A 15,432-nucleotide genomic window follows, 5' to 3' on the forward strand; every position below is an offset into this window, starting at 1 on the left:
CACACACACACACACACACACACACACACACACACACACACACTTTCCGCCTCCCCCCACCCCCTACCCCCAGAGTAACTCATTCCCCTGTTCCGCGTGTTGCGCGTAATGACTTACACCCCGTATGTCAATTTCGAGACACATGCATCACCGCCGCCCCAGTGAGGAGGAAAGATGGATTTATAATTAAAGTTGAATGGCTTCCACGCGTCTCCACAGCGATATTTACATGCAAAGCCCGGGACCAGTCCTCTCAGCGTTAGTAGGGTTTCAGAGGGATTAATTGAGACCGAATAATGACGGGCAAAGGGGTTTTCCTCAGGTTTAGTCCATCGTAATCGGCTAGCTCCCAGTGTTAGAGCAGTCAAGTCTGACCTGACAACAGCCAGTGGCGAGCACAGAGCAAGTTCTCTGACTGGGAAGAAAATTGCGGCAAATGGTCTCTAGGAAAATGGCTTGATGTTAGTTGGTAGAAACTTTACGTGGAGTACTGCTCTACCTGCTCGCGTTGCCCATTGCCATGGAAACCAAGTTTTTCATTAACCGATATCCATTGAGGACATCCCCTGGGATGATGGGACTACCTTTTTCACATTTTTAAAGGATGAGTGCATTTATTGGGACAGGTCGCTCAAAACACTGAGCGAGCTCGTAGTTTACCTGAAACCCTCGCCCGTCTACCTGAAAATCGGCGTTCGTCTCCTTTTCTTTGATCTTACAGGTAAGTGTATGTTGAGTATGTTTTCTCACACGGTAGGTGTGACTGAACAAATGGACACCTATAGTTAGGACAGAAGCTGCATTCAGTCGAGAATGGTTATTTGCGCGGTGGGTTTCTACCTAACACTTTAAAACTGAAAAGCGTGACGATCAATGTTAGTGATGATTAGATCTCATTTATATCTGTAATACTACTTCTAAAATACGTAAACACTTTGGTTAAACTCTTGTCAAATTTTATTTGATGAATTTAGAAAATGTTAAAAGTTGGAAAAGTACTTTTGAACTCAAGTTTGTGAAAAAAATGTATTCGGTTACTATGTCGACAACCCGCAATGAAACAGTTGGATACGGCACTGAGTCTTTAGTCTTGATCGAATAAGCCTAGAAAGTATCTGTCAAAATATACTCTTGAACATAGTGAACAGTACAGCAATCCCCGTCTCTCGGTGCCAGGAGACCGCGTGATTTATACCCGTTACCAGGTAAGGATGAGGTTTTTTGTTATTTGCTCAAAGGTAACTGACAACATGATTTTCAATCGATAGTTGTTCTTTATGCCTTTATGGACTCGTTTATGATCGTGTAATAAAAGGGGTGTGTAGATCGATAGGTGTACGTTTATTCAACATGCCGGGGTGCAATACACCGCCTTGCTACAGGATGTCAGTGTGCAATAAAGAGAAGGATACAGAAATATATTAGAAGTTATCGACCACAGCAACACACTTCATGCATTACTGTTTTGCACACCAGCTCATGTATGAAAGAAAGAATTGGTGTTTTGCCCGCCAACGTATTTTCTACATGACGAAAGATTCGCAACAGGCAGCGGGAAATGAACGCAAGTATGTTTTGTAATTCACAAGATTCCAGAAGGCTTGAAACGCGTCCCCAAGTTGTCCTTTCGCAAATGTCACTCTTCTCTCACTATCTTTACATGGGACATTCTAGAGTCCAGTTTCAGATAAGCTTCGTCTGCTTATTATAGAACTCAGTAAGTTGAAGCAAAATTATGCATATATTTGAGGTCAAAAGTCAAGGTCAGCTTTCAGATTTATGCAACTTATTTCCATTTTCGAACCATTGACAGAACGTGTGTTTGATGCTGTGTGTCGACTGACCGGCTAACATCATACTCAACACAGAAAACACACCTCGCTGGAGTCCGACATTTCACAATTACTCTTGAACATGCGTCTTTGGTAGCTTAAGACATGACGGTGTCACTTGTACACAAGTCACATTCAGGGCCGATTACACGTGCGACATATGTCTGTACATGGACAACACGTGTAGGCCTCTGTGTAATTATTCCTGTACTGACCAGGAAAGCACGTACATACTCAAACATAAATACATACGCGGTTAGTATGTGGAGGTGTAACGGATTAAACTTTATCAATTCCTACAAAACAGGACACATTATGCGCTTACTCTTTGACCTGACCATAAACCCTGACACATAGACTAACGCCGAGTCACTGAATATATATAACATTGACAGTAACAAATAAACCTTCTAAATTGAAGAGCTTTAGCATTGGAGGGATGACTAGGCAGCAGAGAAAATAGTGTGGCTCAGGGACTGTGAGACAGACTAACGCACGCCGATAATACGGTACAAGACGGTTTCTTGGAAATATACATACCTATAATAATGTACATGAATTATATCGTTGTTTTACATTTGTACATGTTTTAAAGTCGCCAATAAGAGCTGTACATTTTCTCACATTAAAATAAACATGAAGGAAAATGCCATACAATATTTAAAACGAACGTATCCACACGCTCCCTGCAAAAGGTCATGTAGAACCTCCAAAACAGATGTGTACATGTAATACAAGAACACACTGACGTAATCAGTGCATGTTGTTAACAGAGGTATATATTCGAAGTTTACTTTGGATCTCACCTCACCACGAGACGTGGCACGTCAGGAACGTTTCATAACATAGATTCGTTCTGTTCGAGATAATGATATAATGGTATTGTACTACGTATAGCGTGGAACATAGGCTGGCCGGCTGGCTGGCTGCAGACTTCGTCCCTGTAAGGAACCATGGCTCTCTCGCCATTCACTGCATGTCGTCTCTTTCATGGAAATAAGTTGGTAGTTTTTTAATTTAGCTTTCATAATTGGGAGAAAGCCAATTTGTTTAACCCACGTGTCGAGCAGCTTCCTGCCGTCAACATGGCCAGCTGTTGAAGAATCATGAGGAAAGTTAAGGTCAGATTAATTTACAAAGTTTTGAAAAAAATATAGGTCACGTGACTCCGCCTGTTCATTATGTGTGTGCAACTAAATATAGTTCTCCGGTAAAGATGTTGTTTTTGCGAGGTCTTCCTCAAAGCAATATCTAGGTTCTAGTTGACAATGTTACAAGGAAAAAACATTGAGTAAAGGTGAAAGAGAGTGGTTTCATTTACCGTAAAACCCCAACGTTTGCTCATGTTTAAATGCAAGCACGTGATATCATGCAGAGATCGATATTATCGGTATTAAGCAAATACGACAACACTGCAGGCTAGATACGAATGATCAGCTGGAAAGGGAGATGCGTTTGTTTTCACGATTGTCCGAAGAAGATGATACGGCAGCGTATTTGCGTTACATCTGTTAGCGAGTGTCCTCACTGTGGAGCTCATATGGTTTTATTTGTTAGCGAGTGTCCAAACTAAACGATAATGCTGTGAAGTCTTTTATCATTGTCTACATCTGAAACATGAAAAAGTAGGTGCCACATGTATGATATTATGAATGCTATACTTATTCTGTAGTTAACTTGAGATGGAACCGTTTACACAGAAATCAATCTTCATCGTAACTCCTATACACTTAATGTGTAGAAGACGGTGTAAAATCACAAGTCCATGACAGGTGATGCAGAACACCATCGCCATGGATACCGGCTAGAGTTTAACTGGAAATGTACGGTAGCTGTTTGCAGTTTGTGGAAGAAATCAAGGCGATTAGCCCCGTCTTTTACTAACGCAACCCTATGTCGGCGTTGTGGGGTTTACGTGAGGGGAAAAATAGAGAAATCCCCATGTCAACATCGTCCATCACTTGAACGTTGCTTGACATGGCGGCAGCAGGTCGACTTGTTGAGGCAGAGGAGGAGCCCATGCATGTGTCATAAACGGGCGGGTCTCTGAGGGGAGTTGGGGGAGGTTGCAGGCTTTGAAAAGACATGGGGTAGTGCACATGGTAGATGTACGCGTTAGAGAATAAGGCCAAGTGAGAAATTCAAATCACCCTCCATGCAGCTTTTATCACCATCGGGTCCTACTTTCTCGAGTCTTTGACGTCAGTGAACACGAAACTGGTTCGTGTGAAAAGTTTGCTCATTCAATTCCAAACTTTACTCTTTTTACCTCTTAAGTGATGTGATGTTGCTTTTAGATTATTTAGCTTGACGTTGATGATGTCGTCGTAGGAAAAGATATAGTTAGGTCGACACCGGAGACGTTTTTCCACTTATAAAAACAAAAATATTCAAAATACAGGAAAACATCTTTATAATAATCCCATCGCATCCTAGCGCACACATGCTTGCATTGTATTCATCCTAAAACGCTGATTATCATCCGTATTATAATCTTTTAACTAATTTCCCCAATCTTTAAAAAGGATAAATTACGCTCGTAAACACCGGCACAAATGTCTTCGAAGTTAAGGGGGAATATTTAATGTATCGATTTTCCTCACATCGCCTTCTGGTCCGTCTGCTGGTGATCCAAGCTCTGATCCTGCCAATCACCGACACAGTGTCTAACGGGTGTCTGCGAAGTATGTAACTAGCTAATACCTTGGACAAAGCCTGTACCTTTAGATGTTAACAGCCCATGAAAAAAAACAGGAGCACTAACCCCTTCTGCACAACCTCTACTGTATCAAATCGGGAGCTTACACAATCAGGAAGTTCACACATATGGCTGTAATCTGCACGCAAGCCGATATATTAGGGGTTTACCAATCAGAATGACATTGTATTGTACTTAGTAACACAGGCTATCGCCGACTTAATGTTAGCGGGGTGTCTCGAGAACATAATGCCGTTCATGATATGTTTCAGTAGATTTATACATACAAGTGATGGATTAAGTGTTATACAGTAAAGTATTAGCGCACAGATTTCACAGCATTCTATTGAAAGACTCTTTAAAACGATGTTTTTATTGTAAATGATAGATGGAATTAGGGATGTGTTTTATAAAGGTTGGATACACCCTTCTCCTAGGCGTCCAGGTCGCACGCGCACATATAGATACAATTCATGTTATCTTGTCATCGCGTGTGATAGGCAGTGACAACACATGCCCTGCCTGGAAAGTAAATGTTAAACCTTAAACCTTTAGCAGCAATACAGATCGGGTATAACAATAAGCTTTGTCCTTGAGGATATTAACAAATCTAGTCATGTTCCCATTAACATGAAGCATTTATGTGCAAAAGAGATTGGTTCGAAATTGTTCAACGCACCGATAGAGAGGCTCATTGATCCGAAGGTCAACCTTCATTTGTACTGCCGACATGACGAAGTTATTATTTCGCCGTAAACCTTGTCATATAACACCTGTGTCAATGTGTAACTGATAAAATACATGTTAGACTGCTTCCCTCCAGATAAATACGTCCGACAACAGTGAACCCAGAATACGTGTCTGTGTTTTATCATCTTCTGTGTGTCCGATGGACGCACTGAGCTGAGGCTAACGTCAGTTCACCAGCAGCAATACCAGTGATAACTATAAAGTGGATGTCGCGTTGGCTCCTACAAGCTGCTTAGCTTCATGGGGAAGAACATATATTTAATTTCCTCAGTATCTGACAATGATTTACCAGGGATTTATACTGCGAATGCTGATCAGCAATGAATTGCACATCAGACGAAAACAAAGTTCGTGAAATAATATATTTGCAAAAATATGTTAAAAATAATTCATGATTAACGCCTTTGATTTTAGGTAAGGGCGTAGCTTTCTGTTCCACGATGTTGACCTCTAAACCGGGCAAGATCCTCAGTCCCCGCCACACAGAGATTCAACAGACCTCGAGCCTGTCCCCAAGAGAGACCCAGGTCGGTCCGGGGCACCCTAAGGCCAAGAAGACCAGAAGTCTCAGCAGATCCTACAGCGTCAAGGACCTCACAGAGGACGATGTCGAACTTTCCTCGGAATTATCCATTGATGACAGGCTTCCTGGTGTCCTGAAGATATTTGGTGAGTCGGTTCTTCCTGGGGCCGAGTATAAGAGCGTCCTCGCCTCCACCCGTTCCACCTCCCAGGAGCTCGTGAAGCAGGCCCTGGAGCGCTATGGCCAGCCCCCCGGGCACTTCGTGGAGTACGTGCTATGCGAAGTCATAGGACTGGTGGAGACGGCCCCCATCTCGTACTCCCAGAGACCCAACAACAAGTGGCGAACAGTGTGTAGGCGTGTTCTCGACGACTCGGATAAACCTTTGGAACTCCAGTCCTACTGGAAGCCTAGCAATGGTTTCTCCAGACGCTTCGAACTTCATAAGAGGGCGGAGGTTGTGAGAGAATATTCATCGGACGATACGCTAGGGTTGAATGACAATGCCAGGAAGATAATGATGGCCAAGGTTGCCCCAGGGGCTATTCCCCTGTCTGCGTCTTGGAACATGGAGACGTCCCAGTTCAGGATTCATAGTCATGACGTCAAGTCCATTCAAAGGGAGACAATGTCTGACGACAGTGGCACTACAAGCTCTGATATAAGCTCTACCCAGAACCCCTACCTGTTGACGTTGCGAGGCTACGACACACTCCGGGACCAGGTCCAGTATCAGCTCAAGTCAAAATGTACCAAGGTTGGAAAGTTTCGCGGTCATCCTTATTCATCCGAGATTGGACTGGGAGGACCTGATATACTCCCGCTACATTGTGTTTTGACTCTGCGGAACACTAAAGGTAAAGGTTCGGTACATGCGGACAATAGGTACTGCTTCTATATAGAAATGGAGGTGTTCGAAGGAGCTCTGGTTGCAGTGAATGGACACCCAATAAGTGATATGGCGCACATTTATGCTGGAGATGTGATCACTATAGGTAGGTATTATATGTTCCTATATAAAGATCCATCTGGAGGATACGACATACCCGAGAGTCTGTCTTGGTTCAACTCATCATCGACTCACCACAACTCAACTCGGCTAATGTCATCCAGAGATCGACTCCCCCCTAATGATTTCCTCAACTCGAGTCTGGGTGCGTCAGGAGATTTCTCAGCGTCGTTTGACGCAGGTGAAGGGGGTGCATCTGCCGGCGAGGGTCACCAGATAACGTTTGCCTACTGCAAGGAGAGGGAGGAGGACCTAGTGAAGGCGATCCTGGAGGTCCACAGCTGCAGCAGGCGAGATCACCCTCTCACACCAGCTGTCATGCTTGTGGCCTGTCTCGAACACGCCCACCGGAAGTTTACCAGGCATCACCTAAGAAACCTTCAGAGGAGAGTGTTGTTCTGTGTACGGGAAAAGGTTGCCGTAAGTATCGCTGGTTTTTATCTGTGAATATTTTACATGCCGTGTCTTGTCTTTCTAGATATGGGAACTACACTAAAGATCAATCAACCAATCATCATTCATACTGAAGGCCGCAGGCCTATAGTCTACAAGAACATAGTACACAATATCATAGAAAGGAACAATGTAGTCACATCACAATATGTCATATCGCATCAAATGTTCCACATCATATAACATCACATTACGCATACTTTGTTGTAACACATCGTATCAAAACACCCCATGTTACATCATATCTTATCACACCATGTATCATATCATATCACGCCGTATCATATCCTATCATACCACATCAGATATCATACCATATCAAATAGTTTCATACCAAATCATATTATAGCATATTTTATCATACCATATATCACATCATACCATATCATGTCATATCATAGTGAATATTATACAATATCATACCATATAATATCATATCATGTCATACCATCTCACATTTCATATCGCATCACATCACACCATCTTATATCAAATAACAATATATGTACATAGTTTCTATACGTTATCATGTTTATTTCGTAGAGACAATGCTTGGTAGATAAAGGATGACAACTTACGGATAAGGACACTGTCATCAGTACTCATCAGCACAGAAAATTTCGCCCTGTCAGGATAACCATAATAATATGTTAGGACATTTTCTTTTTCTTAACTCCTAATAGAATCGGCAAATTATGAGGAAGTGATATTCATCTTCTACACTAAAGATGTTGCCGCGATTTAGCTTCCTGCAGCCAGAGAAGGTCAGACGAATGTGAATTCCCCTATTTCCCTCCATCGAAAGGAACCTTCAGTACTTGTGCTGTTATTGTGGCGGAAGCCTTGTTTTACTATTTTACTAAAATAGTTAGGCTGCATCAATAATTAAATGTTTCTAGGGCACATTTTTTTCAAAAGTGAGGAAGGCGGTAGTACGTATTTTTTAATCAAGAAAGTGACGATGGAGAAACACATTTTTATTTTTTTCTTAAATATTTTTTTTTCAGAAATACAGCTTCGAAAGTTTAGCACATGTTAATGAGTTGTAGCTTCGGTCACACTCGTTCTTACAGACACTCATTCGTATAGTGGACAAATGGATGATCGGGACGCGACCAAATCAAAATTATTTTTTTAAATGGCATTAATAAATTGTAACGCGCACAGGTAAAAGTGATGCGCCGATGCCCGAGAAACTTTTCATTTTTTTATTTAGCCTTATACTTACTGTTAGTAAACGCCTCTTAACACGATATGCTTCAAATGTTGCCATAACTCGTGGTTATTCATGTTTCAGGATTTGGCTAAAATATTATCGTCACAGCGTTATGAAAGGTAAGAGAAACTTTTCGTTTTTTCTGCGACAGGCATGCAGCCCTTTCCCAAATTTATCCTACTTCTTCTATGTCCTCCTTGAAGAGACTCCGACTTATGCTACAATGCTTGTTGTATATTCCAGCTCTGTGTTTGACTATAGTTCCCCGAAGACTGACTATGATCCACTGAAGCTTCTTATCTTCTGGATGTCAAACACCATGCAGCTATATGTGCACGTACTCCACGAGCTTCACACGCACAGCGCCAACCCAGACCCTGAAGACGATTTGAACGCAGGACTCCAAGAACTGGCCACGGGATTAGAGGACGTCGTGAGCTTCAGCTTCCAACAAACTGTGTACTGTGTGACAAAGGTACAGACACCTAGACAGTAAGATGTTAAAGCATGAATAATGCAGACTGACACCTGGTTGGTAAACTGTCATTAGTGAAACACACCTCAGACCTTTGTTTATTGGCATGGTTCTTACTTGGTACAAATACAGTGGCGTGGGTGTCAAAAACACTCTCACGCTGAATTTTATAAGTATATATACACAAGTGACGGATTATTGCATTTACCTCAGATTCTTTACCACGTGGTTGGGAAAGTGATGGATAGCAACCCCTTCTCTGGAAGTGAAACATGGGAGAAGGACGGCATCGGCCACGTCCTCAGTGTGCTACAGACAACCCGAAACATAGCATCTGACGTCAAACTACACAACGATGTCATGAAGCAGCTCATGACGTATCTCTTGTTCTTCCTTACCACATCCCTGTTCAATAGGCTTATCACTACAGGTAAGTTAATCATTTCAAAGACGACAGTATTCCATAATCTGGAATAACGAAAATAGGGAGAGAGTGACGGTGGTTTTAAGCCGATTTTAGCAATATTTAGCAATATCACGGTGGAGAACACCAGAAATGGGCTTCACACACTATACCCCAGTTGGGAATAGAACCCAGGTCTTCGACGTGACGAGCGAACGCTTTAACCACTAGGCTACCCCACAGGTCCTAATATCCATTGTATTATTAATAAATGTCACATTTCACATAGGAGTGTGTATTGTTTACAATACCACATTTTATGACAGCAGTGTATATGTACTTGTTGATGTTGACTACAGAGTCTCAAGTCCAGTACTACAACTGGGCGTTTGGAGTCCGCCTCCAGGCCAACCTTTCCCGACTCGAAGAGTGGTCAGCCAGCAAACAGCTGGACAGGCAGTTTCACCAAGTGTCGCAGCCCCTCACTGCCGCCGCCGACGTTCTGGCCATGTCCAAGAATATTCTTGTCAGAGTGAGTAACTAATCACGACAGTCCTGCGCAGAAACACACCTATAGTGTAATCACAGTCAAGTAAAACTGAACTGCTGCTGTGGCTGAACCTTTGTCAATGATTCCAGATGGATTGGCCAGCATTCCGGACCCAGTTCAGTTCCTTGAATGAGTCACAGCTATTGAAACTGCTCCGTGGCTACCAGCTGGGGATGAAGAAGGCTGCGCCCTCTCACTGGTTCCCCCCGGAAGGGGGTATCAGCAGCCCCAGGGATGAAGGTACAGGGCTCTATTGTCATATTTCAATTTGTGATACGTTTTGCCGGTTCCCATGAGGAGTGATCAGTCTATCAGTAGAAAGTTACTTAGGTTGGTGTTGAATTCCAGATTTGCCAATAAAGTTGTCCTCCCATCCTGCGTTCGCTCTGCCCAAAGAGGGATGTCCTTTGGATCTCACACAGACGTTCCCTGAAGGCTTCCTGGAGTATCTTGAACACTTCCAAACTGTATACGGAGCAGAGGATGGTGAGTGGTTATTGCCTAAAGCCGGGATGAAGTCGACAGTCATACTGCATCTGGCAGTATTCCATCTTAAACGAAGAATCATTATTCATACTGCATCTGGCAGTATTTCATCTTACACGAACCATTCTGCAACATGTTTATTCGCCTTAGAGCTGGCTCATGGTGTTGTATAACTCACTGAGCTGAACTTAAAAGTGCAATGTCAAATACCATTCATATGACAGTATTTGTCTTAGTCCTTAACTCAGTACACAAAATGTCGTCATTGTACGTTTGAGTCGTTTTTGTTTTTTGTATTTTTTTAATGTTTGGGGTTTTTTCGGGACTGTCCCATTGCATTCTCTTTATTGGGCAGATGATAGCGACAGTGGCCTAAGTGTGAGCAATACTCCTAGAGTAGCAGAAGCCGGACCTGGAAACTCTAAGACTTTCTTTAATACTGACTCACCCAGAGGGAGCCACCTACCTGAGCCCCATCGAGTGGAAATTGTAACCCCAGTGCGCCCTTCACGATCGTCAAGTAATGTCAGATCCCCAACAACCAACAGAAGCCAAGGTCAGCAGTGGAGGGCAAGGTCGCAAGAACGACCTCCTTTACCGTCAGACAGGTCAAGGTCAAACGGAGGCTATGGAGTTCCATTCAACAATAAAACGACTGATTTTTCCCTTCCTAAAGGGAAGACATTATCACGTGTTCCCCCTTTAGATTTATCTAGAGACAGTGACTTTAGTAACAACACTGCGACAACTCCCTATAACAAGGTGAAGTCTCGATCTACTGATAGTCTACTGCAAGACACGCCAACAGACAGTTGTAATAATGTTCCTCAGAAGTCAATATTTAAATCCCCTCGATCTTCTGGTCCCAGCGTGAGGGTTGGGCGCACTGGTGTTGTCAGGTATGATGACGTGTCCAAGTTACCTGAAGATGTGTACGTAGACGTACAGCGGTTTGATTCCCGCAACAACACCGCCAAAAACTTGAAAGTCTTGTCACTAGAAGATCAAACAAAAGTCGGTATGTATGGAGCTCTGCAACCAAGGCTCTAGGTGAATGGCCATATTTCTTTTCATGTATATCTCCACCATTTGAGAAACAATTTATAGATTAAGCATAACATGTCACAATTCTATGTAAGAAGTTATGCATCGTCGTCTCATATTCAGGATATTAGTTAATGATCTGCCTTTTGTTGGATTTAATATTGACTTCATTTTGTATGTGTCTAAGTTCAGATCAAGTTCAGTTACAATTACAAGTGTAAACTTGAATAATGGCAAGTTTCTTTAGGCATCTTGTTGTCTGTAAACCATGTCGAATACCCTAGTGTATTCCTGTCAGGTAAACTGCATCCTGTGAATACCCTACCTTCAACCCATAGGCTGTCATTGTTTACCGTAAGCTTTACTTACATTCCAGAATGAAGGGCTAGCCATGTTTGCTAATCAGTCTTCAGACAGGTAATCTAGGTACAGGCTACGTGTGAGGGTGTGTGTGCATGGCCGCTACTGCTGGATGGGGTCATGCTTTTATATAGATCTGCTGCTTGCCGCTTCGGTGTACGATTGTGTAACACTCTTCAATAGTTTCCTCTGTTGCCGTGCATCCAGCTTACAGACATCTTTACATCGTCATCCTTTCTTAGATGGTTTGATATAGTAGAGATGACTATAACAGCAGTGCTAAGTGAAAAGGAATATGGCAGATGTTATAATCATATAACATGCTATCAGGGATAATATCTACAGTACCCTGTGATGAAATGATCGAGCGATACCACATCATTAAATGACGCTCCGGGTAATAATATAAGTGTCAACTACTGGTATCAAAAGTCAACGTCCACCGGTGTTTGGTACACCATATCCATTGCACCTATTTATCTTGCAGTATCAAGTGTACCTCACAGTCCGCCAGACTTAAGACTTTATGATTTCTCGATATTCACAGATGATCTAATGTGCAGGGTTGTTACAGATCCAGTCACCTCTGCGGTTCATCCGATATATTAAAGTCCCGATAGGTTGTTTGTGACACTGTTGGTTTTTATGTAAGCATTTGTTCAGTTGACAAGTCAGTATAAAAACCTGATTATGTTGGTGGTGAGTATGCTTGGTGGACGGTTTGGTGTTATGTATATAACCATGTAAAAAACCCATGTGCAGATGATGCATACGTTATATTCAACAGATCGGTTTCTAGTTCTTACCCTACTTCTATACCCTATACCCCATACTACGCCACGTTTTGAGGGTTGTTTTTTTTTCAAAATAGATGGACGTCTTAATAACGATGCATGATGTACCAGTACATATTAAGCCTGTAGTTTCCAGCTGTACAGAGAACTTGGATGAATGTGTGTAAGCTCTCTCTATTCTTGAATGACCTTCACATTGTTCTTCATGGGAATAAGGCCTGCACATTAAAACATAATTAGTTTAGTTAAACCGGCACCCACGCCATGTAATCAAACAGTGGTTATCTGATTATCAGGTTCCATGCAACACAACCCTGGAGAGTATAACAGCCTGACACCTAGGAACCGGCGGTCACTCCCATACGACGAGGTGTTTCTCAAAGACGGCCCTGGGGATGTGGTGACGGTGGAGTTGGATAGGGGCACCTCCCAGCTGGGACTGGGCTTGATAGATGGACTGGTGAGGGTCATTAAACATCATAGGTAGTCCAGACAGGAAACTGACCTGGTCGCAGCACTGGGCAGTGTTCCCTTAATTTAACGTAAGGGCTGTCGACTAGTTTTAGGACTTAGTTGTAATATACGTGCATGCTTAAGTGTTTAATATTTAACACCATTATATTTTTTTAAATACATTCTGTGGCTGAGTTGCAAGGTATAACTCCGTGATTAACTTAATTTCGTGCTCGTATAAAACAAACAACATCAGGTCCCCATCTTTTGCCCATGAGTTCATATTGATCGGGACACACCACAGACCATTTACAGCTATGTTCCAGTTTATGTGTAACACACGTGTATATATCTTTTTCAGTCGTGACTATCATTAAATGATTTCTTACCAAGCTACCACATACCTAACCTTGAAAACGTAACCCAGTCAGTGTGAGAAAGAAACAGTGTATCCTTGTGTTACAGTACACCCCGTTGAAGTGCCCCGGGATCTACGTGAAGAACCTGATGCTTGGCAGCCCCGCCCACCAGTGTGGTCAGCTGAGTATCGGGGACAGGATTCTGGCCATTAACGGGAATAACATCACCTGCCAGGATTATCAGAGGTCAGTTTGGTTTGGGGCTAGTACAGTATAATGGTTATACTTTCAAACGATCTATTTCAAAGAAAAAGCATGAAAAAAGCATTTGTACAGGGTTCTTAAGAAAATCTCACCAGATAAATAACTGACAAAATGAATCAAGTGCTTGGTGATAGAGGGAATCAGAAATCAGGAACACCACAACTGTGCATCCGCATATTCTAAATGTTTATGATTGTATGGGGCAAGTTTCAGCCTTTCCTGTAACTGACACATGAACATGTTGGGGACTTTAAGAATCTCTTTCAAGCAATTTTCAAATCAATGTAACGGTGTCTTTCAGATGAGTCACATACAGTCACTTCAATTGGTTTGTTTTCTGTTCTCCAGTGTGATGACATTGTTTCGGACAGCTGGAGCCCAGCTACAGGTGGTCGTGGTCAAGTCGGAACAGGCAGTGGTTGACATGATCTCTGCTGCCAAGTGCTGATGCTAGGCAGATCAATGACAGCTATGGTGTTAGGTATAAAAAAAAAATACTGGACTTCTCGGTTTGCATAATGCCCACATGCGTCAAAGTATGTGTAATACCAGAGTGAGGGACAGGATTCACTGCATGAAACAGTATTTATTATGGTTATGTTGTGTTCCAGCATAATGCTTCCACTCAAAGTGACAGATTGAGATATCAACTGCTTGGAAGAATCTCACAATTTCTGTGGTCCTAGAGAAAAAGGATCATGGTCAGCGGTTCAACACACTATTAAAGTATTCTGGAGTAGCTAAGGGACACAACTCCACTGTGTATTGATGCATGTGATACCAGACCCATTCACGACTTACAGGACTTTCTCAGGGAACAGATACTGTGATACATAATTGCCATTTGAAAACAGTTCATGAATGTGGTACAAGGTTGCCATAAGTATTTTAGAATCATCATGTGCATTAATTAAAGTCACCAACTTCAGCCATTTTTTAATCTGACACAAAATTATCTCACAGAGCACTAGAACACTTATTCTTGTACAGCTCCAGAATTCTTTTCAACATACCACAAATGTGTCCAACCAGCTAACAACATTTTACTTCTTGTCATTTGGTTGGGATGAAATGAGGCTTTACTTACATGTACATATATTTATTTCAATGTTATGTTTCTAAATGAAATAACTTTTCTTTAAATATGATGTTAAACTAATAAAACCTGTTTAGTTTTGTCATTTTGTTCACTACATCAAATCTACTCTGTTGCTACTACTTGCTGTTGCTTATACCTGGACACCTTCATTACTATCACTGCATTCAAGTCAAAATGAAATGACATCAGTTTGAAGGGTGTTCTCCTAGTTGTGAGAACGCCCAGTTGCGAGACACATTAGTTAATGGTTGAGTGCATAAATGGTACTTTCAAATCTCTACGTTGAAAGTGGGAACAATGATCTGTTGCTGAATAGCCTGAGGAGGCATGGTTCATTTGTGAGTTAATTTATGCAGAGGATATTGTTCGTTAAAGAGCATTTATTGCTTTCAATAAAGAACATTAACAGATACAGAAATAATGACACAGATTATCAAAGATAATCAGCCAGGTGGACATTGGTTCTTGCTGAAGGTCTGCCATATAATAGAGATGTAAAGGACCAATCATTGAAACAGGACATTATGATATTGAAAGATGTGCACTAAATGCCAGTAGACATCAATTTCTTTACCAATATCTCTGTAAACATCCTAATATTTCAATATTTGGAAAATTTAACCATAAATTGTATATTTATAAACTTATCCTATCTCACATTACG

The 15,432-nt window shown here is 42.0% G+C and overlaps 1 protein-coding gene across 1 annotated transcript; it reads left to right on the plus strand.

Annotated features, from left to right (window-relative positions):
* Positions 1-708: 708 nt before the first annotated feature.
* Positions 709-14,850, plus strand: LOC137283759 (ras-associating and dilute domain-containing protein-like). The gene is made up of 12 exons (XM_067815431.1): positions 709-721; positions 5,695-7,232; positions 8,563-8,600; positions 8,725-8,956; positions 9,170-9,386; positions 9,719-9,891; positions 9,999-10,149; positions 10,258-10,395; positions 10,751-11,413; positions 12,890-13,053; positions 13,512-13,651; positions 14,018-14,850. Exons 2-12 carry the CDS (start codon positions 5,721-5,723, stop codon positions 14,115-14,117), a joined length of 3,528 nt encoding a protein of 1,175 aa, XP_067671532.1. The 5' UTR covers positions 709-721; positions 5,695-5,720; the 3' UTR covers positions 14,118-14,850.
* The last annotated feature ends 582 nt before the right edge of the window (positions 14,851-15,432 follow it).

This window comes from Haliotis asinina, chromosome 5 (genome assembly GCF_037392515.1).
Source record: "Haliotis asinina isolate JCU_RB_2024 chromosome 5, JCU_Hal_asi_v2, whole genome shotgun sequence".
Classification (NCBI taxonomy): domain Eukaryota; kingdom Metazoa; phylum Mollusca; class Gastropoda; order Lepetellida; family Haliotidae; genus Haliotis; species Haliotis asinina.